The sequence below is a fragment of the Euleptes europaea genome, chromosome 2 (genome assembly GCF_029931775.1).
Source record: "Euleptes europaea isolate rEulEur1 chromosome 2, rEulEur1.hap1, whole genome shotgun sequence".
Lineage (NCBI taxonomy): Eukaryota > Metazoa > Chordata > Lepidosauria > Squamata > Sphaerodactylidae > Euleptes > Euleptes europaea.
In genome coordinates this window covers 74,087,664-74,111,634 of record NC_079313.1, presented here as the reverse complement: position 1 = coordinate 74,111,634, position 23,971 = coordinate 74,087,664, and the positions used below count along the sequence as shown (strand labels likewise).

Here is a 23,971-nt window from a genome sequence, read left to right as displayed (position 1 = left end):
AGTGTAGATTGATGTCTTTGCAACGGGTGTCATGCTCAATTAATATCCAAGTTTGTTTGTTCTATGATCTACTTTGGGGTCTTTTTGACTACCACACCAGATTAGGTATTTTTGTTTGAGCTAAACTGGGAATGTCAGAGATTTATCCTGTGATCTCCCCCATGCAAGCATGCGCTCTACCACTCAGCTAAGGCCACTCTCCAATACAATATGATAATACTTACCTACCTTAGGATTCTTGTCAATATGTGAATAATAATCTAAAACAGTTCATTGACACTGAAATCCTGAGGATACTTTCCTGGGAGTAAACATCAAGTAGAATTCTGAGTTAACTTTAAGATTGTAGTCTCTAGAGATAAGTATTATTATGATGTAAGATACCAACACATTTTCTTTTGTATTTTGGTATTTAGTAATTTTCCACAAAGTTTTAGGATCAGATGAGATAATAAGAAACAGCCGCAACAAGAAAATATCCTTTAACTCTCTAGTGAAAGGCTAGGCTTATGATCTACATACAGTATCAACAGTATAAATAAATATAGCAAAAATATACGCTAGAAATATTATAGTAATGATGCCCCTGAAGCCTGTTTCTTACTAAAGCTCTTCATAAGGTGATTAAGGTTTAAGCATTGCTTAAGTCACGTTAAAGTCAACAGGGAAACATAACAATGGCTTCATTATTTCCATTCCATTCATTATTTCCATTCCAACTCTCGTTTTTGTCATAAAAAAGAATTTCTTCAACAATTCTCAAAATTCCAATATTCTGGTAGGACCATAAAGAAGAAAAAAAAGAGTTGGTTTTTATACCCCACTTTTCTCTACTGCAAGGAGTCTCAAAGCAGCTTACAATCACCTTCCCCTCTGCCGACATGACAGGCACCTTGTGAGGTACGTGAGGCTGAGAGAGTTTGGAGAGAACTATAACTAGACCAAGGTCACTCAGCAGGCTTCATGTGGAGTAGTGGGGAATTAAACACGGTTCTCCAGATTACAGTCTGCCTCTCTTAACCACTACACCATTGCTGGCTCTCATAAAATGACCTGACATGCGTTTTCTGAGAGATTATTCCATTTACAGCAAAGGAGAAAGCATCAGAGGAACATATGTTGGCACTTAGACTAAACTGTATAAGTGCCATGTATAAGTGCCAAGATTTGTTTCCCCCCCACCATTTTATGGCATATGTTGTACAACATAATAGTCCTAACTGTGGAAGTAGTTCACCAAGAAAATAGTTGCTAATGCAAATGTCATTTCTATCATTTGCTTGTATAATGGAAGCCTTCTTAGCACTGACTAATGTATGCTGAAGGGATACCATATCCTACCTGCTCCAAAGGCAAAGAAGAAACTCTTGTCAGCATTGTCTCTTAAAAGGGCCATCACTCTTTTACCCATTCTCTCATTCCTCTTGTAGATGAGTTCCTGTCGGAAGTAGCTGTCAATCTCTTGTGCTGTTATCTGCTCGTGTGGAGGAAGTGTTGTGTTGATGAAGTTAGGGAGCTGAAATGAAAAAAAAAAGAATAAATGTCAGGCACAAGCTGTGCAAAGGAGAGAGGGAAATGGTGACCCACCAAGTATGAATAACATCATTCTGGGAGACTGGGAGGAGGAACACCCTTTTCTGTAGAAGTGTGCACTGATTCCCATTTTCAGTTCATTTTTGTTTCGACAATTGTTTGCTTTTGTTACATTCCTTACAGCATTTGTTCATTATTAGGTTTGTCTTCATTTTCATTGTCTTGTCAGCGAAGCAAAAGGAGATGAGAAGGGTGGTCTGGCTCCAAACCCCAATCCTTCCTTTCTGTCCTGCTCTTCCTAGGCAAAAAACAGATCACAGCGTGCACACATGTACCGAGTAGCTGGCCACTAGCCTACCAACGATGTTTAAGCTGGCACAGTGTGAGTAGATGCATGCCCTACTTCTCCTTTTCATATGCACACATTCACACACACCTTTAGTCTTGACAGAGGTTCCACCCCTCATCTTGAAACTGGGTTGTCACTGATAGTAGTTTTTCAATTCCCAATCTGGGGAGAATTAGCCAATTGGCAGTGACCAGTTTTGGATATTTTTTTCACACCTTTGCACAGACAAAGAACCTCAGATGCTATTAGCTGGAGACTTGGTCCTGACAGCAAGGATGTGGCAAGGATGAGCTAAAGCATCCTTGAGGAATCTTACTCCCTGAAGAAGAAATCATACCACTTAGGAAAAGATGCAAATAGTAGGAAAAATTACTAGGAAAGGTCGGACCAGAACCAATGGGTTGAAATTAAATCAAAAGAGTTTCCATCTAACATGCAACATATAAATAAAGTTTGCTGCTACATCATCTCTTACCAAACTGTTTTGTTTCATTTTCTGTTTTTGGTTGACCTTCCTATGACACTTTTAACTACTTAATCTAATCTGCATCAATGCCATGACAGATCAGTCATCATACACAAGGCCAGATACAGAATCCTTCTACCCTGGCAGTCAAAAAATAAGAGTATATATAAGGCCAGGCTCTGCAAGCCTCTGTAATAGTTTTCCATGTTTCTGCAAAGAAAATGAATAAGAGATACAACCACTAAAAGCCATCTTTTAAATTAAAGAATGGATATTTTAAGGATATTGCAAATTATTACATTTTTAATTATCTACGCTCTTACTGTAATTATTTTGTGGCTTGGAGTGAGAGGAAAAAATGACTAAAATAGGTACATACCGCTTTGTAAAAAATTGTAACCACACTGTGACTGCCTCTGCTTAGTTAATCAATTATAGTTTTCTTTGTATCTCAGTTCATTTCTAAATTCTGACACTTGGCTCAAAAAGACAGTTGCTTGTTGATTTATGGAACAATTTGTTTCCTTTACCACATAGTTTCAGGAGAGGGCTGCATGTTATTAGTAGCCTCCGTCTAGATCTGTTGGAGGAAATGGCGGCATGGAGGCTCAAAAAGGACGAACCACACTGGAATTTGACAAATTGATAAATTAAATCCGTCTAGATCTGGTCATCCCTTCAGCAGCCTCCCTTGACAGCTCTTGAAGAGAATGGAGTGGATACATGTGTTCCAGATCATTCTCTCCATGCATACTGGAGAGATTACAGACTCAGGGAAGCAAAGTACAAGTCATGCCTAATCGTGCTGTTTAAGAACACTAGGTAAGGTTGCCAGCCTCCAGGAACTAGCTGGAGATCTCCTGCTATTACAACTGATCTCCAGCCAATACAGATCAGTTCACTTGGAGAAAATGGCTGCTTTGGCAACTGGACTCTATGGCATTGAAGTCCCTCCCCTCCCCAAATCCCGCCCTCCTCAGGCTCCACCCAAAAAACCTCCCTCTGGTGGCAAAGATGGACCTGGCAATCCGAGGAGCAGACTTGTTTAGTGTTATTGCCAGGAAGGGTACATACTTTTTGTTAAACTGCAAAACGTATCTTCTTAGACAGTGGGAAGCTAATGGGTAGACTAAGGTCTGGGTGGAATAAGCTCCAGTAATCTTTAAGTAAAGCCTGCAAATATCAGATGGGACCGAGGCAGGGGTGAGGTAATGTATACCCCCATAGTACATGTGAGGAAGGTGGGAATGTGCCTCTAAACATTAATTTAATTTACCTCAAAGGTAGCTAGCTTTCAAAGAATTACCAGGCATTTTTAGGCCAGTTCCTAAATAATTTTCTGGCCACTTGGTTATATGAATTTGCCCAGTGGAAGGAGAATGTGGTATGCAAGTCGGTCCTCAAATGTCCATAAAACCAATGCTCTAGAACAGGGGGTCCCAACCTTTTGGAGCCTGTGGGCACATTTGGAATTCTGACATGGCATTGTGGGCTCAGCAACAAAATGGATGCCACAGAAGGCAGAGCCAGCCACAAAATGATTGCCACAGCTTAATTTCAGCAATACACTGTAGATCCTTGTGCGGTGGTGGCAGCTGCTGCCAAAGCCACATTTAAAAACAAATCTGCACAGCCAATCCAATCTCAAGCAGTCAATCAGAAGCCTTGCTAGGCAAAAGCCCTACCTTGCCCCACCCACTTCCTAAAAATACTTGGCAGGCATTAGAAAAGGTGTTGGCGGGCACCATGCCACCTATGGGCACCATGTTGGGGACGTTGCACTAGAATAAAGAGGACATTGGGTTATTTTATTAAGAGTTGGATAGTCCCTCCAAATAGGGTTGCCAACTCGAGCTTGAGAAATTACTGGAGATTTGTGGGTGGAGGCTGGGGTTTGGAGAGGGGAGAGACCTCAGTAAGGTATAATGCCATAGAATCCACCCTCAAAAGCAGCCATTTTCTCCAAGGGAACTGATGTATGTTGTTTGGAGATCAGTTGTCATTCCAGGAGATCTCCAGGCTTCACCTGGAGGTTCGTATTGGGGATACAGCAGAGTTGCACAATCAAAGATATGTGGTATTGTGCGCAGTAAATAAACTCCACAGAAGTATATTGCAAAAATGTGAAATTTACATTTATTGAGGTAGCTTCACATCCACATTGCAGTTCAAAGGAGAGAAACCTAATTTAAATAATATTTTCCCTATTACAAGTGGCTAGCTACTTTGGCATCATTAAGCATGGTATAGAAATTGGTATTATAAGAAGTAGTAGGTAAATAAGTTTATCAAGTTACTTTGCAAAAGGTTCCCTTTTAATGTAAAATGCATATGTGAATCAAAAAAGCAAAGAAAAGGAGGAAGGGAGGGAAAATGGCAGATTGGCAAGTCAGAAGAGACAGAGGGAGTCTGCTCATGGGCACTGTAGTGATATCAACTGCATAATGTTATGCCTGTGGGCTATTTCTAAATGACTTGGCCATTTGGTTTTTCAGAACTTGCAGGTCAGATGACTAAAACATAAACCATATTTAGGATTCATCTAATGACATTATCCATTGTCCCTGAAGTGCAGCATGCAGCCCCTTTCTGAAATTGAAAGGAAAGGAAAGCCACCCAATCTTTGCAATGTGTACTCCAGAGCCTCCAGAGTACACCCACCCACTCTGCAACCAAACTGTCATAATCTTCCTAACAGAAGAACTACAGGCAATAGAGCTCAGGTTTTAACAGAGTCAGTCTTTCCATCACCGCAATGGCTTTTCCATCATGATTTCTTTGCTGGCACAACACAATGTCCCACATCCTGGAGATAGTAGATCCAAACATTTTGCTACATGTTACAGGAAGGAACACAATAACAATACTCTTTATGTTATCTATTGATATACAGCATATTTACCTTTTCACTTGGAAGTAGAATATACAGTTTTGTGTGATGTGGGCCCATGAAAAACCCATAAATCAAACAGCTACAAGACAATGGCCAATCTGGAGTATTTTATATAACATGAGAACTTTATAGGTGTCTTATTTGTAACCTGACCAAGCTCTGAACTGCCAATAAGCAGTTTCAATCTCCAAACCACTATCTATTTCTTATGGAGACATCCATTTGGAAATGCAGAGCAGAACCTGTCTTCCTGCAATATTAAGGAAACAACAACCACCTGGTATCTGCAGATTCCATTTTTAGGAATGGACAGTTTCTTAAAAGTACTATTCAGTGTAGAAGGAGAGCTGAGCCATGGTGAATTCCAGGTGAAATCAATGTTGCTTTTACTGTTATGTAGTGATGAACTGAAATGCAATGTAGGACTGTTGGCTAAATGATAAAGAATATCAAGTTGCAAAATGGAAATTCATTCTTTATCATAAAATCTACTGTTGAGTTGGGAAATGATTCAGTCATAGGTTCTCCAAGCTTGGTTTTCTTCCCTTGGTTCTTTGTCCATCTCCCCAGATGATGCATGGCATACCTGAAGCCCCGTTTGCTACAGTAGCTTGAGGAAAAAGGCAGGGGGGATGACGGTAGGTAAGAGAAATTACAGAATCATAGAGTTGGAAGGGAGTCCAGGGTCATCTAGTCCAACCTCCCGCACAATGCAGGACATTCACAACTGTCTCCCCCCCCCCCACAACCCCAGTAACCCTAACTCCATGCCCAGAAGATGGCAAAAAAACAAAACCCTCCCTGGCCAGTCTGACCTGGAGGAAAATTGCTTCCTGACCCCAAAGTGGCAACTGGAATAACCCTGGGCATGCAAGAAAGGGCCATGAGAGCCAAACACTGACACAGCACTTCCTGCCCTCTCTCTCATGATCTGCCTAAGATATATACCCAAGTAAAAAGTGGGGTCAGGACAGGCTCCAGCACATGCAGTGCAGTGACAGTACAGGGGAAGAGAAAGAAAGGAAGTGGGTGCCTAGTCTTCTATTTCAGATGGAGATTTAAAGTTAAAAGTTAATATTTAACAGCCCATTCCTGACCTGAAAGGACAAAAGTCCTTTGGAGGCCAGGAAACAGCTGTGCTGGCGTAAGTGGCACAGCCACCGGCGGCTGTGCCACTTAAGCAGTCCAGGTTGGCATGGACGCCGGCGGGGGGACCCAGATGCTGGTCTCCCAGCGCTGCCGTGGCAGCACCACCAGGGGCACCAGCTGGCCTTCCACCAACATCCCACCAGTGCAAATCCCAGCGCTGGCATCCCGGGGGGCATTCTTGGGGCATGAGGGGGCGGAGCTGCCAGTAGGCAGCTTCCTGTCCCCTTTCAGTCCGGTACGCTGACGGGGAGTCAGATTTTTTGCTGGTGCAGCCTCACGGTTCTCAGTGGGGCAAAATTCCTCATTAAAAAAATTAAAAGCCAACAAAAGGCTTTTTAAAGTCTTTCAGCAGTTGGGGAAGGGCTTTGGAGGCGCCACGGCAGTGCCTTGGCCACGCCGTCCCCGGCTGCCAAAGGCTTAGGAATGGGCTGCCCAGCTGAGTTCAAAAGAACATGGTCCTTTATTTAGGATTTTAGTGCCATAGATAAACAACATCAAGCTCAGGCACAGAACTCAGTCTAGCAGTACATATAATGATTAAACACTACCTGTATTTAACACATTACATTGATGTTGCCAAGAAAATGTAGGCTTTTTCTTTGATTTTGTCCCACCTATGCATAAATGGGAGGGGGGGGGGGAGTTGCTGTCGCTAGTTAGTTTCCCAACAAAAATCTTTCTTTTTTAAGCTATATGTGGTAGGTAGATGCTGCTCTGGATTCATGTTCAGTTCAAATGTACTCTGAGAAATATAGACAAGAAAAGTGGTCAGCTCTTGGTTCTCATACCTGAATTTAAACTTGTTGCCCACCCCATGCATCAAAAGATCACAAGAAATGAGAGTACACTATCTGAACACCTTGAGATGAATTCTTCTCCTGTTAAAAAAACAGCAAGCAAATCCCAGAGAAGTCATTACCTCTGCATATATATGCATTTGTCAATTTCACTCTTTGTTAACTAGTCTCAGCCCAATGTCCATGTCCCATCATCTGATAGTTTCACCCAACTAGTGTATTTTTTTAAAAGGAGAGCCTGATTTCTGCAGTTTGTTCTACTGTAGTAGTCACTGAATACTTTAGTTCATACAGCTAAGCACAGTACATCTAAGGAATGAGATTGGCCTTTACTAAATTGTCCCATTTGTGTCATTAGACCTTAGAGTTTACTATCTTCTCCTAGAGGGGCCATGTTCAGTGAAGCACAAGCTTTTTCTGCAGGCTTAATCCCTGACATTCCCAGGTAAACAATCTTAGGTGCTTAGTGGGGAAAGGCCCTGCCTGAGGCACGGGAGAGCTGCTGCCAGTCAGAGCAGGCAATATTAAGCAAGATGGAACAACTGTCTAACTTAATATAAGGCAGTAGGAATAGAGAGCATGCTAATCAAATTTGCAGATGACACCAAGTTAGGAGGGATAGTTAATACCCTGGAGGGTAGGTCAGAGTTCAGAATGACCTCGATAGACTGGAGAGCTGGGCCATAAGCAATAAAATGGATTTCCATAGGGAGAAGTGTAAAGTACTTCACCTAGGCAGAAACAACATAAGGCACAAGTACAGGATGGGAGGTAGTTGGCTTGACAACAGTACATGTGGAAGAGATCTGGGAGTCTTAGTGGATCACAAACTGAACAGTGTGATATGGCGGCTAAGAAGGCCAATGTAATTCTAGGCTGCATCAATAGGAGGATTGTGTCTAGATCAAGGGAAGTAATACTACCACTGTATTCTGCATTGGTCAGACCTCACTTGGAATACTGTGTCCAGTTTTGGGCTCCACAATTTAAAAAGGATGTTGACAAGTTGGAGCGTGTCCAGAGGAGGGTGACCAGAATGGTCAAAGGTCTGGAATCCATGTCCTATGAGGAGAGACTTAGGGAGTTGGGTTTGTTTAGTTTGGAGACGAGAAGGTTGAGCGGAGACATGATAGCCATGTTTAAATATTTGAAGGGATGTCATGTTGATGAGGGAACTAGTTTGTTCTCTGTTGCTCCAGAGACTAGGACACGGAGTAATGGATTTAAACTAATAGAAAAACAATTCCACCTAAACATTAGGAAGAACTTTCTAACGGTGAGGGCTGTTCGGCGGTGGAATGTGCTGCCTCGGAGGGTGGTGGAGTCCCCATCTTTGGAGGTCTTTAAGCAGAGGCTAGATGGCCATTTGTCAGGAGTGCTTTGATTGTGGGATCCTGCACGGCGGGGGGAGGGTTGGGGTCACTGGGGATGTGGGGGGAGGTAGTTGTTGATTTCCTGCATTGTGCAGGGGGTTGGACTAGATGACCCTGGTGGTCCCTTCCAACTCTATGATTCTATGATATTATGTCTAGGAATATGTCAATAAAAACCTATTTAAAATATCTTTCCTGGAACAACATAGCTGTGACATCTGAATGAGACTTTTGAGAGTTTCAAACATGTGGAAAAACATTTCTGTTTTTCTTCTCAAAACTTTATTGTCATTCACAAAAAATCTTACACTTCTAGCACTAAAATCCTTTCATTCAAGCTGCCAGAACATGAGAACAACATGCAAATCAAAGAGAGAATGTGGGAGTAAATGGCAGACCCTGTGGCTAGAGTGTTAAGCTGTAGTACTGCAATCAAAAGCTCTGCTCACGACCTGAGTTCAATCCCAACGGAAGTTGGTTTCAGGTAGCCGGCTCAAGGTTGACTCAGCCTTCCATCCTTCCGAGGTCGGTGAAATGAGTACCCAGCTTGCTGGGGGTAAAGGGAAGATGACTGGGGAAGGCACTGGAAACGTCAGGATGCGACATCACCCCATGGGTCAGGAATGACCCGGTGCTTGCACAGGGGACCTTTACCTTTTAGGAAAAATGCAGTTCTATTTCCAAAGACATTTTGCTCACAGAAACCTCTTCTTATTCCCAGTAGACTGGAGAACAGGCTTTCAATGGACAAAGTAAACCAAGGCTGTGATGTTTTTTGCTTGATAGGAGTAGTATCTGATTTAGTCCCAAAAATGTTTGGGGTTCTTAGCATGTTTTCCTGTCTCACTCCATTGTGTTCCCTCCCTCTGGCTTTGCAGCAGCTTGTGGCTCAGAGTGCACCCAGGGCATGGCAGGTCCACAGGTGACCAGGTGGGGGAGTGCCACTAGCAAGTGGCCTAGTGTGCCAAAAGAGCTTGGGGCAGCCCTGAATATATGACAGGCAAGGCTAGACTCTAGAATAAGTTTGAATGCAGGCCCAGCAACCTAGATTTTAGTAGCTCCATTCCACTCCTGTGTTATATCTAAGCTTAAAAGTGATAAGGAAATTATATATACCTACAGTGTACTAATTATGGATTCTACATCCTTTTTTTTACCCTTGATAAACAAGTATGCCATTCCCTAGACAAGTGAGAGTTTTGCTCATCACTCAACACTCTGCTTAATGGTCTTGGACTGCACTTTTCATATATATTTTTTTGTATCCAGAGCATTCCAAAGATAGTTTTCATTGCCCAGAACTGGAAGCTGTCCAGCTATTCAGCTATACATTTAATCCAGTGCTGGCATGGAAGCAAATTAATGATGTAACTAAGGCTTATCAGGAACCTTATATCTTGACGGACACATTTGAGAGTGGGATGTCCTTATATTTTAAAAAGCTACATTACAACAGCTTTGCACTTTGCAGAGAATGAACGTGCTATGATGACACAGATGCTCCATTCTGGAAGGTGAAAGAATCTGCTGTTTTCTTTAAATCATTACCATTTTAATATTACTGGAAGTATCAAGGTAGGTAGGTTTCATTGCCAGACCACAACTTCAAATTAGACTAGCCAGGACTGAACATAGAAAAACCAAGTCTTTCATTTCTGTACTTTAGCTAAAAAAGGAAAGACTTGTTTGGGAGAATAAACGTTTCTAAATAAATAAATAGCTTAACTTCTAAGGATCCTGTTAAGTCATGGTAAAGGGACATCACTCCTTTCCCACGTGATTTTATTCTGAGGAGCACTTATATCCTTGGCCAACTCACAGAGTAACTATTGATATAAACAATTAACTATTCTTCTGTAATAGGTATGCATGCCAAAAGCATAGATACTTCTGCTTTAAAAAGTAGTGACTGGTCTGTATTAATATTATTACCACAGTTCTTCATTAGAAGGTAACCACAACAGTGGCTCTTCAAGTCCATTGCTTCTGTGAATTTTAATCTTTAATTTAACCAAGACTGGATCTTGCTGAGATTCATTCCCATCTCTTTTACACATAGGGTTGCCAACCTCCAGGTACTAGATGGAAATCTCCTGCTATTACAACTGATCTCCAGCCAACAGAGATCAGTTCACCTGGAGAAAATGGCTGCTTTGGCCATTGGACTCTATGGCATTGAAGTCCTTCCCCTCCCCAATCCCCACCTTCCTCAGGCTCCACCCCAAAAACCGCCCACTGGTGGCAAAGAGGGACCTGGCAACCTTATTTGCACACCTTTCCATCCCATTGTTTTACTGCTAAACAAGGCCAAATGCATACTTTCTATTTTCAATGTAGCTAGAAGACCATGACAATTTTTTTTAATTTCTTTCCATATCCTGCCCTGAGAGTGCTAGGCCCACTTACAAAACCACAAAGGCAGCAGATGCAATAATAAATGTCGAGGTTCCCCCTCCCCATTTCAGCAACCCTTGCCTCATGTAGTACTGATCACCTCAGTGGGAAAGACAGGCTCTGAGACATTCTGCGGACTGACACAAAGCTTTAATTTTCTCACAGAGCAACCACATCTACAGTGAGGGGAGAAAGTATCTGATCCCCTGCTGAATTTGCCCGTTTGCCCTCTGACGAAGAAATGACCAGTCCATAATTTTAATGGTAGGTCTATTGTAGCTGTGAGAGACAGAATAACAACAGGAAAACCCCCAGAAACCCAGAAGACAAAAGTCAGAGATTGATGTGCATTCTAATGAGTGAAATAAGTATTTGATCCCTTTGCAAAAGATGACTTAGTACTTGGTGGCAAAACCCTTGTTGGCAATTACAGAGGTCAGACGTTTCTTGTAGGTGGCCACCAGGTTTGAGCATATCTCAGGAAGTATTTTGTCCCCCTCCTCTTTGCAGATCCTCTCCAAGTCAGTAAGATTTCGAGGCTGATGTGTAGCTACTCGAACCTTCAGCTCCCTCCACAGATTTTCGATGGGATTAAGGTCTGGAGACTGGCTAGGCCACTCCAGGACCTTAATGTGCTTCTTCTTGAGCCACTCCTTTGTTGCCTTGGCCATGTGTTTTGGGTCATTGTCATGCTGGAATACCCATCCTCAACCCATTTTCAATGCCCTGGCTGAGGGAAGGAGGTGCTCACCCAAGATTTGATGATACATAGTCCTGTCCATCGTCCCTTCGATGCGGTGAAGGTGTCCTGTCCCCTTAGCAGAAAAACACCCCCAAAGCATGTTTGACAGTGGGGATGGTGTTCTTGGGGTCGTAGACAGCATTCCTCTTCCTCCAAACACGGCGAGTTGAGCTGATGCCAAAGAGCTCGATTTTGGTCTCATCTGACCACAACACTTTCACCCAGTTCTTCTCTGGGTCATTCAGATGTGCATTGGCAAACTGCAGACGGGCCTGTACATGTGCTCTCTTGAGCAAGGGAACCTTGCGGGCTCTGCAAGATCTCAGTCCTTCAAGGCGTAGTGTGTTACCAACTGTTTTCATGGTGACGATGGTCCCAGCTGCCCTGAGATCATTGACAAGTTCCCCCCATGTAGTTCTGGGCTGCTTCATCACCGTTCTCATGATCATTGCAACTCCACGAGATGAGATCTTGCATGGAGCCCCAGACCAAGGGAGGTTGACAGTTAGGGTTGTCACCTTCTCACCAAGCTGCTTGGCAATAGTCTTGTAGCCCAGGCCAGCCTTGTGCAGGTCTACAATCTTGTCCCTGATATCCTTGGACAGCTCTTTGGTCTTGGTCATGGTGGCTAGTTTGGAATCTGATGGATTGATTGCTTCTGTCGACAGCAGAACCCTAACCCTAACCCTAATCTGGCTGGTTGATAGGGGATCAAATACTTATTTCACTCATTATAATGCACATCAATCTCTGACTTTTGTCTTCTGGGTTTCTGGGGTTTTTCCTGTTGGTATTCTGTCTCTCACAGCTACAATAAACCTACCATTAAAATTATGGACTGGTAATTTCTTTGTCAGAGGGCAAACGGGCAAATTTAGCAGGGGATCAAATACTTTTCCCCCTCACTGTACATGGGTTTTGTACTGTTGTTAGTATATTGCTGCTGTTTTCCTTTCAATATATATTTTAGTTGTTTAGTATTAATAATACAAAACCTTAAACTTGAATTTAATTTAAAAAAATTCTGGAGTTGACAACCCTACTCTGACCACACTTGCTTTGCTCTGCTTCCTTGCTGCCAGAGTTCTTCTAATGCTTTACTTTGTTGCTATTGCTGCCTCATCTAGACTGTGAACTAGGGTACTAAGCAGCCAGATCTTTGGCCAGAAGTCCCAAAATATGTGTGGCCATTAGATAACATACCTGTGAAGTATCATGATTGAATATGACAGCATTGAGGTCTCCACAGTTGTAGTGCTTGATAAGATCTTCAGTGGTGTAAGGGGCCTGCAAGCTGCCCGCTCGAAGACTTTCATGCTGTAGTAACGTTTGGTTCAAAGCAAACAGCACCTGTATAGACATTGAAAATAAATATGGGTTAAATAAATACACTGTAAAGTCAGGTGTAAAATACATGAATGACTAGATAAACTAGTGTGGGGAGAAACTTGGAAGGATAGCATGAACAAATATGTCATCTCCACTTTGCCAGGGTTGATTTCTATCTCACTAGCTGGCTTGCCTGTTATTTTATAGAGTGAAAATTCACAATGTTGTTTTGGACAGAGGTTAGGATTGGTTAGGATCAGATTCATTTATTTTGATTTATAAGCACACAAGCACATTATTTCTTTGACGCAGCCCATACTGGCCAAATTTCTTTATTTCTTTAAAACATTTATATGCTGCCTTTCCATTCAAATAAGGTCCCCAAGGTGGCGAACATCAAAACATTTCAACATACAACATTTGAGACAGTAGAACAATATCTAAAATAAAGTATAGATAAATTAATTATAATTTCAATAAAACATATAAACACAAACACACATAACAGAGCCAGGGAAGATGGCCAATAACAGTTAATGGGGGAAACAACAAACCAAACATAAAAAGTATTCACTTGCTGGTGGAAGATAATGCTAAAAGGAGACTGGCAAATATTCCTGGGGAGGGAGTTCCAAACATTTTGGCACCATGACCTGAAAAGGCCATTTCTTGGGTTGCCACCCATCTAGCCTCAGATGGCAGTGACACCCAAAGCAAGGTGTGGATGGTTTATGCCAATAAAGGAAGGATGAGGATGAGGATGATGGTGTGGTTAGGTTCATATGGGAGTAGGCTGCCCTCCAGAAATGCTGGCCACAAACTTTATAGGCTTTAAAGGACAATACCAGCAAGTTTGTCCTTAGATTTAATTCATTAATACCCCACTCAACTGCCCCTCATATGTTATAATGAAAATGATGTTTTGCAAATAAAATTTGAACCTCTATCATTATGCAAAGTAAGCAAGACAGAATTTCTTCTGCCCATTTCTAACACCAGTCTTCATGATCAAAATGACTGTTAAACACTGCTTTAAAACCACATCACTTTTTAATAAATTAGTGCTATTGAGAGATTGGCAGCCATTTAGAGATGCTCACCACTTCTCTTTCAGTTTCACTCTCAGTTAGGGTTGCCAACTCTGGGTTGGGAAATAACTGGAGATTTTTGGTGCAGAGCCTGAGGAGGGCTGGGTTTGGGGAGGGGAGGGACTTCAATGCCATAGAGTCCAATTACCAAAGCGGCCATTTTCTCCAGGTGAACTGATCTCTATCAATTGGAGATCAGCTGTAATAGCAGGAGATCTCCAGCTGGTACCTGGAGGTTGCCAACCCTATCAGTGTGTAGCAGCCCCATGAACTTCTGAATCACATGTGTGAAGGGAAGGGCACATATTCAAGAGATTTCCTTGCCACTACAGCCAAATCTCTTGTGATTGACAGTGACTCGAAATAATTCCATAGATAGTAGATCAACAACCTTAACATTTATATAATATAATAATATTGATATTGATATAAAATATTACTTTTTACTTGCTTGAGATATGAAAGAAAAATATGAAATAAAAAATCTGGTGAGGTAAGGGGAAATTTCTGGATGATCCCAAGAAATGGACGTAATAGTGGGTATACATGACTGGCTCACCACATGTGTTTTCTACACAGTGACCTTGCATCCAGAGAGTATTTGAACAGATTCTGAGTGAAAGGGGTATACTCCAAAAGTGTAGGTAACAGTGTCAGAAATATAACTATTTTACTGTAAGCATTCTAGATCCTTTTTTTCCAATCAACATTTTTCTAAGCTTATATTTTTTTTATTAGTCCTATATTCAGAATCCACAGGAAATCCATGGATGAGCTGTTTCCTCCCCAGCCTATAAGCCTCAAAAGGTAAGAAATCCTTTAAACCCATGCCTCTTGCAGCCTGTTTAAATTAGCGAGATGCTAATCTCACATTTTATGGGTCATAGAAGATGCTGAAGCCTAGGCTGGAACACGCGGGGAATGTTTTGGACTTTTGAGAAAAAGAACTTGCAGAGAGATGAATTGATCCATTTAGCTGCTGAACCACCAATCTTTTCAGCACACTGAACTTCCTGCAGTGGAAAATTCAAACTGTATTTCCACAATCTGCCCTTAAATACACCTAGGAGAATTTTTGCTACAGAGCTGCCACATTTCAATTTCTGGCCAACATTCTCTGCACTTCTACTGTGAAACCATATTTGTCTTCAATTTTAAACTGGTCTCGTTTTAAAGGGGTAATTAGATTTCTAGAAAAGTGCACAAATTCCAACCTAAGAGAAAGCCTAGATAAAATAGAATTTGGGGTTGAATTTAAAAATTACACATCTTGGAAGTTGGAAAATAATCCTACATTGGTAAGGGATTGTCAGCTCTGGGTTGGGAAATTCCTGGAGATTTGGGTGTGAAGTCTGGGAAAGGAGTGGTTTGGGGAGAGGAATAAGCTCAGCAGGGGTGTGATGGTATAGATTGCAACCTGGGGAGAACTGATTTCTGTAGTCTGGAGATCTGTTGTAATTCAAGGAGTTCTTCAGGGCCCAACTGGAGGTTGGCAACGTATGGATGTCAGAATCAGTGCATATGTTTTCCTTATTTTTGAGATTTTTTTCCCCTTCTAACCAAAGATATATCTCATTGGATCCTACCAGCTTTTGTGTTGCCACCAGAGGCAGGAGGGATTGGAGACTTGGGAACCTACATGGATAAAAAGCCAAGCAGCACAGGGCTGCAATGAGCAGGGGAATCAAGCAAGATATACCCCTTCTCCCTTGTGCACCAGCAAAAAGGCTGATAGGATTTAACACAGAGATTCCCCCCTCCCTGGTTTTTGGTCTCGTTCAGCACCATTTAAATACTAATCACTATCATGGCTTAAAGCATTAGGTCTAGTTATGGAAACTCCTTGCTGAGACTAGGGTTGTGCAAACAAAAAAAATCAACATTTTGGGTTTGGGTTTATTCGGCCTGATTTTTTTCAGAAAACCTGGAATAAGCCAAATACCCATACCAGTAAAAAGGTATTTTGGCTTTATTTCTGGGTTTACAGAAAAAAAATTGGCTCCATTATAGTCTATGGGGATTTTTCCTGAAGCTCCTGTGGGGGCCTTTTTGGAGGTAGAGTCACCAAATTTGTAGCTGCAAGGGACTCTCCTTAGACAGTCAGCAAAGTTTGGTGAACATTGGGACAGGGGATCCCATTTTATGGGGCCGCAAAGGGGTCATCCATCTTCCTCCAGGCATTTGCAAGCCGAACTATCCATCGGTTTTCAGGTTCAGAAGTTCAACGTTGCCGAGGACTGGCAGAAAGAGCCGATTGGCAGCCTGGCGCCTCAAAGGGCAAAAACGCATGGTTGCTTTATCCTCCTTTAATCTCTGTTTCAGCAAGGATTCAGCCTGGATCGAATGCATGCGTTTCACCTAATGTGTGTTCGATCCTGGCTAAAACAGGGATTAAAGGAGGATAAAGTGACCATGTGTTTTTGCCCAAAGTCTGGGGGCTCCCTTCGTATCTGGGGTGCACAGCATGATGTCCATGCAAATTAGCTTTCAAACTGAGGGAAAAGGCTTAAATGCAAGAAAAATAAGGCACAGAAAACATTTCTTTTGGTGGCAAAGGACATCCTGTGAACAGTCCTTTATTATAGTCATCAAAAATCTGATTTCAAGAGATGGTCATGGTGCGGGGAAACAAAGCCTCTACTCGGAGCGACCTTCAGTTTGAGAGCAGGTTTTCGGGGGGGGGGGTGATAATGTATCGAGCCGAAGTCATGACTAAGGCAGCTCTTGTGAAGGAGATTGCTCATCTGCGTGGGTGAGCAGTCTTCTTCAGAACGAAGCCTGTTCAGCAGCTGATGGAGCTGGTGCTTTTTAGTTGGAGGATATATCCCTCTAGATGGGACTGGGTGAGCCCTGTATTTTAAATGACCCTTCTGCCTCCAGACTATAAGAACATAAGAAAGGCCCTGCTGGATCAGACCAAGGCCCATCAAGTCCAGCAGTCTGTTCACACAGTGGCCAACCAGGTGCCTTTAGGAAGCCACAAACAAGACGAGTGCAGCAGCACCATCCTGCCTATCCTGATCTAGATCACTCCACTGAATGGTGATGGATAATTTGTTCAGACCAAGTTAGTTCTGATTACATGACCCCTACCTGAAAAGGGCCCCAACTAGGGGGCCCTAACAAAACCAGTTAAAGATAGAAAAATGGGAGAAAGCGCAGAGCTGTGCAACTGAGCAAAGGCAAATAGCCGAAACCCGAAAAAGCCGAACAACAGAATTGGGAATCACCTATTCAGCTTCAGGCGGATTCCCAGGTTTTGGTATTTGGTCGACCCAAAACCCAAATATTGCTGAAATGGCTAATTTCTGGTTTATTTTTGGTTTGGGTATATCGATATGCACAACCCTAGCTGAGACACTAAATGCCCTGGGTGAGCCTAGCCACAGCACTCTTAATGTAATCTGTCTGCTTCTCAGGGTGATGCTAAAGTTAACACCATGAATGCACTGGAGGAAAGGAAGGATGCAACTATAAGTAATTTTATGCACTCACCATTGTTTTTAGATGGTGAACCAGGTAATGAAATCACATAAACAAGCTGAAGCCTGGGGGTGGGGGACATGGGGGCATCTGGCAGTGATAGTGACCTTGCAACATCATTTCTAAGAAAATCTGGAAATGATGTCATGCCATACCAGTATCACCAGAAACTCTATGGTGAAAATTTTCTGTAAGTGGTGTCATGCCATCAACCTGACCATCAGTTTTTAAATTTTATTTTATACTTTTCTTGGACTTTTAAAGTACTGTGTGTTCTGTTTGGTGCTTGGAAGAAACTTGGTGAACTACTGGCCTGTGTGTTTTCAACTGAATATTTCCATTTCTTGCTGCTTCCTTCCAGAAGGCCAAGAATGCAAATTGACACCAGCACCATTTTAAATCTGAATACCTGAGCAACATTTTACAAAAGGCCTTAAGTTCACGGGCTAGATATTTTTTTCTTCCCTCTCCCCTTCTCTTGTTTGAAAGCATCCAGCCTGATGAAAAGTTCTGGAGAACTTTAAAGCTTCCATACTGTTTTGTGTTAGTTTGGTTGGTTGTAATAAAAGACATTACTTGGTTTTTATTTTTTATCAGAAAAATAGACAAGTATTGTCAAAGGGATTGTATGAAATAATAGTTCATGCACCTGTGGAAAAAAAATGGCACTGCTTTTGAACAGCCCTTTAAATAAAAGGTCAGGAGGAAAACTTGTTTTGGCTGCAATCCACAACCCACTCACTTTAGAACAGTTCCAATAAATCCAACAGGACTGCTTTATAGTTAAATGGATTGTGAACTGCTGCCTTTTCTGGTTTGGCCTTTTAATTATAATGAGATTTGGGATTTGGACTTGATCAAAATGCATTCATAGAGCATAGCACCTCAGACAGAATTACCACCTTTTCCAGTTAAGGGGCATAAAAGGTGCATACATGAACATGGGCTTTGTTCTGTGACTTTTCAATAAAAGCCAATTCTTTGTTGGATTTGGTTCATGCTTAGTTCAAGGAAAGTAACATTCGGCTACTAAGAATGCCACCTGTTCCAAGGAATCATGTGAACCTGCTACAACTCCAGATCAAAAAGTTCTGAACGTACTTTCTTTAGCTGAAGAGCAGAAACCACGACAGACTTTTAAGTACAGCCATTCTCCTGCCTGCCCCAATTCATTCTTTCCCTTAATCACCTTTAAAGACTTACACAGGATTTTCTTCATTTCCATTTTGCCAGGTACAATTTTAGAGGATCGATTGTTAGTTCTTCATAGATGGACTTCCCCCTTACCCTTTCCATTATTATAACTTACAATAAATTATTATCACTTCTGATTGTTCAGATTTTTTGCAGAGACATTTTAGTGAGCCAAATTACAATCCTGAAATGTGTTTACTGAATATGTAGTTTGCGACCTGGCTGAGGAACAACCAAGCCCTGCCTTAGTCAGCATTTACTAAATGAAAACAAAATGTTCAGTGTACCGTATATACCCATGTATAAGCTGACCCGCGTATAAGCCGAGGTGCCTAATTTCTCCCCAAAAATGGGGGAAAATTAGGCACCCGCGTATAAGCCGAGGGTCCGCTTATAACCCCTCCCCCCCCCGCAGGCTTACCTGACAGGGCTCTCCAGCGGCAAGGGTCCGGCGGCGGCGCGGCCCGGGGGGGCCTGGGCAGCCTTCCTGCGGCTGCAGGAGGCTGCCCAAGGCCGCTCCCGGCGGGAGGAAGCGGCGGCGAGGCCCAGGGGGACCCGGAGCAGCCTTTCTGCGGCTGCAGGAGGCTGCCCAAGGCCCCTCCTGCCCGAAAAAAATGGCGGCGGGGGGCGGGGGAGCCTTGGGCAGCCATCCTGCAGTGGAGGAGGCTGCCCAAGGCCCCTCCCGCCTGGAAAAAATGGCGGGGGGGGCGGGAAGGGCCGGGGCAGCCTTCCTGCGGCTGCAGGAGGCTGCCCAAGGCCCCTCCCGCCCGAAAAATGGCAGCGGGGGGCGGGGGGCCTTGGGCAGCCATCCTGCGGCTGCAGGAGGCTGCCCAAGGCCCCTCCCGCCCGGGAAAAATGGCGGCGGGGGCCGGGGGGCCTTGGGCAGCCATCCTGTGGCTGCAGGAGGCTGCCCAAGGCCCCTCCCGCCCAGGAAAAATGGCGGCGGGGGCCGGGGCAGCCTTCCTGCGGCTGCAGGAGGCTTCCCATGGCCCCTCCCGCCTGAAAAAAATGGTGGGGGGGCAGGAAGGGCTGGGGCAGCCTTCCTGCGGCTGCAGGAGGCTGCCCAAGGCCCCTCCCGCCCGGGAAAAATGGCGGCGGGGGCCGGGGGGGCCGGGGCAGCCATCCTGCAGCTGCAGGAGGCTGCCCCAGGCCGCTCCCTGCGGCAGGAAGCGGCACGGGCCCGGCGGCGGCGGTAAGTTTCCCCCTCCCTCCTCCCTCCCTCCCCCGTATTGACCCGCGTATAAGCCAAGGCCGGCTTTTTCAGCCCATTTTTGGGGCTGAAAAACTCGGCTTATACGCGAGTATATACGGTAATAAAAAGTTCATAAATGCTTAAGGTACAAAACAAAGAGCACATTACTGAGCGGGGGGGAGCTCCATAGGCACCGACTTGACCCAGTGCCGGCGTAAGTGCCTGCTTAACCCAAGATAATGGGCATTTACACCATTCCAAGTCAGGTGGCACACATGCTGGCGCTTAGGCACCTTGGATTAGCGTGGGCCTCCACTGCTGCAGCCACTGTGCAGGGACTTAAATCCCAGAAGCAACAGGCCACATTGGCATTGAAAGGGAGGTGTTCCTGGGGCATTCTAAGGGGCAGAGTTGATGTTAGTCTGCTTCCTAACCCCTTTCACCCTGGGAATGCCCCCTTGAGCTGCGGCAAGGCTGCACTACCTTTTTCAGTGATACAGTCTCACTGTGTGCAATGGGGCATTTTCCCTTTCTCCCTCTTTTTCCTCCCAAAAAGCCTTTTTCCTTCATGGCAGGCAGGAAACCTCTGAGGCGGCAGCATGGCTGCGCCACTCGCAGTCACTGCAGATCTACCCCCCACATCAGGAAAGGGCTGCCCATATCTGAGCAAAGGATTATTCTGTTTTAATGGTTGATTTTCAAACTTACCTTTCAACATACCCATAAAAATCAACAGAATGCCCAGCAAGCACTTCTGACAATAAATTATTTGTTGTTTCTCCAAGACGTTTAAGAAATCCACAGTAAATTTTGTTCAACCTTTAGCTTTTTTGTTCCCATCCCAGAATGGAAGCAACTACCATAATTTAAATTGTCTACGTACTTTCTGAAAAAAATGTATCTTGTTTGAAATGAGCCCTTTACACCTCATCGGTAATTACAAAAATTAGAATATTATCAATACCCCCACAACTGTCTGTAGTAGGAAGCAGTTTTTCATTGTATCAAAATATCGCAATTTATAAGAAACCTAACCACATATTTTGTACAATATGGAACCCCACCATTGGCAATTGAAAGTATCCTTTCCAACCAACATCAGAAAGCTGTCCTAAGACTGCAGCAAGGAAGCTGGTTCACCTTCCTGATGCTTGCTGTGAAGGAAGTTATAGTCTTGTTGCGCTCTTAGATAGAGTAGTGGCTATAACAACCAACAAGGCAGAGGAATTAGGAGGGGTAAGGTTTGGTATGGGCCTTGTCTATTGTACTGAGTGATGCAGCAGTTGTTGTACCTGTTTACGTTACACAATGAACCTATAATATATCTTGTACTTAGTTGCTTGACACAACAAGTCTATCCTTAAGAGAGACAACTAAGCATTCACGGCTAGAATCTAAAATATGGTATTTTTGTAAAGTGGCCACCTCCTAATAAGATGACACCACCATCAAGCCCTCTCACGTAGCACTCCATGTTATAATGACTGTGGTTGTTTGAGCTGCTCCATATCTCAGCATAAGGTTGCAGTTCTGCATTCTTGGGAACCAGTTATTTCAAACCTAAGGGGACTTGATTCTTAATAAATTTACATGGGGGTAGCAAAGGGTTGCCAACTCCATGTTGGGAAATTCCTGGAGATTTGGGAGTGGAGCCTGGGGAGGGGAGGGACCTCAATGGGGAATAATGCGATAGAGTCCACCTTCGAAAACAGTTATTTTTCTCCAGGAAAAACTGATCTCTGTAGTCTGTGGAGAAAACCACAGAGTTTCTGGTGATTCCTGTATGGTAAAACCATAATTTCTACAGCAACGTAAAGCCACTTCTGGATTTTCCCTGGAAGTGACACAATGCCATCTACCTCTGATTGCTAGACTATCCGCAAGAAATGGGAGCTGTGGGTAGAAGATCTATCACCCCCAGAGGGAAAATAGCAAGCCTAGTTGTAATTCTAGGAAATCACCAGGCCCCACCAGGATATTATCAGCCTTAGGGTACAATAAAAGAGTGTGGGTGGGGCTCCAGCTACATAAGTTCAATCTATTTTAAGTGTTATGACTTCTGCTTCAAAGCTCAGGGAAATACTTCAGGTTTGGGGCTCCCCAGCCTCCCTTCCCAAGGCTGCTTGGGCAAAAGCCATGAGACTTAAAAAATGTACTCTGTACAAAGCAGGAAAACGTAGAACTGGGTTGCTAAAAAGTCACTCATAAGCAAGAGAAAATAGCTAGTGGATGGGAGGGTGTGTAAAAAGGAAAAATATTAGAAGAACCTGCCTTGGAGAACTGAACCTGAGGAGTTCTGAGCATACAGGCAGCATGTTGAAGTTATATGAGGAAGGCAAATAAAACAGGTGGGATTTAGGCTTCCTCTAGAGATGAGGAAAAATATCCTAAATTCATTCTTGGGTCAAATACAAAACCTCACCACATACGAAGCAGAATGAAAGGCAGTTTATGTGTTTGCATAAATCCAATAATTCCATTAGCTTCCTGAAGGAGGCTGGTTTTCCCTCATGATCCCTAACTGACTGTAATGCTATGGTTGGGGTTGATGAGCTGCAAAAGCCCCATAGATGAGGTCAGTGTCAGGGAAACAAACTCCCTAAAACAGGTCCAGGAGCAGCTACTTAAAAGACTCTCCCATGTGAGAGAGAAAACCTGCCTGACATCCCACAATGAAGAAAGAGTTTAGTTTCTTTAAAGGGACAGTTAAGAAAGGAAAACCATGAAATCATCTGCTAGAATTTCTGTCTGCAAAATCGTGCCCCCAGTTAAAGTTCCTCATAAAAGCCTTTTGCCTAGTTGTTTCCATATGTTCTCAAAACCTCATCATTATTGCTGCTGAAAGGCAGGAGTAGTTAATAGGCTGTGGTTTGGCATTGACCCGAGGAGACCTTAAGACCTTGATTTTTCCCTTTCAAATTGCTAATTAACCAGTTTAATAAAATGGTTTGAATCTGACCAAAGAACTCACTTTAACCACTATGTATCCTACAGAGCTATTGGTTGTGAAGCTCGGAATAAAATGTTTGTGCTAACAATGTGAAACCATGGGATTTGAGCTGGGTTACTGCGCACTGCTCTTTGAGAGAGCTGAAGGTTAAATGGGAGAGAGGGAATGAATCCACAATTCTATCTGTGCTTCCTAAGATTTTTTAAACGAAACACATAAACACATAGAGCACCAAGATGCATATGGACTGCAAAATTGAGTACTTAATCAGAACCCAATTTTTGCTCAGAAGATACATTTCAACACCTGAATAGCTGTATTTTTTTCCTTTTAAATATTTTATTTTTTTGGTAAATAAAAGAAACAGAAAAAAGAAATGTGTAACAACAACAACATAATAATAATAGTATAAATCTAAACATAATTTTCTATAAATAGTTTCCAGATATTAGGAAATAAATCCATATACAGTTGTCATTCATTCAGATGTTTTCCCCCCTTTTAAACACTTTTTTTCTTTTTCTTTCTCCTCCTCTCCCCCTCTCTTCCCCCTCCTCTCCCTAGCAATATTGAAAGTGGGTGAGACACAGACACACATGTCTAACCCCATAAATCTCTACATTCAGCCATTTAAATCCTTGCCACTTCTTTCTCTGTACCTGCCCAACTGCCTGTTTTGTGTATGAAAGCACTTGTGAGACCACAGTGGCACTACAATATTCAAGCTTTTAACATGTATCCCCAATATCCGCTTTGTTAAATTTTCTCTCATCTAATTTTACTCCAATTCCAAGCTTTCTGCAGATGCCCAGACAAACTCTCCTTACCTAGCACCCCAGGAAACCTATGATTCCCTATCTTTGAAGATGCTCTATGGCTCCTCCTAGGTACCTAAGATTCTTTTATGATAATTTTACATAAAAATTTTGCTCTGGAATATATGTTTTCTCTAGAACATACGGTTTAAAAACAATTGAAAAGCCATCAAGTGTTCACAGGATGGATTCCAATTCTAAACTCTGGCAAACATCCACAGTGA

The 23,971-nt window shown here is 43.1% G+C and overlaps 1 protein-coding gene across 1 annotated transcript in view; it reads right to left on the bottom strand.

The window, feature by feature from the left end:
- Positions 1-23,971, bottom strand: part of TRABD2B (TraB domain containing 2B) — a 369,519-nt gene that overhangs the window by 97,166 nt on the left and 248,382 nt on the right. The window contains exons 4-5 of the mRNA XM_056844781.1: positions 12,900-13,046; positions 1,342-1,516 (exon numbers count right to left, since the gene is read on the bottom strand). Coding sequence (XP_056700759.1) covers positions 1,342-1,516; positions 12,900-13,046 — 322 coding nt within the window. The remainder of the gene's footprint in view (positions 1-1,341; positions 1,517-12,899; positions 13,047-23,971) is intronic.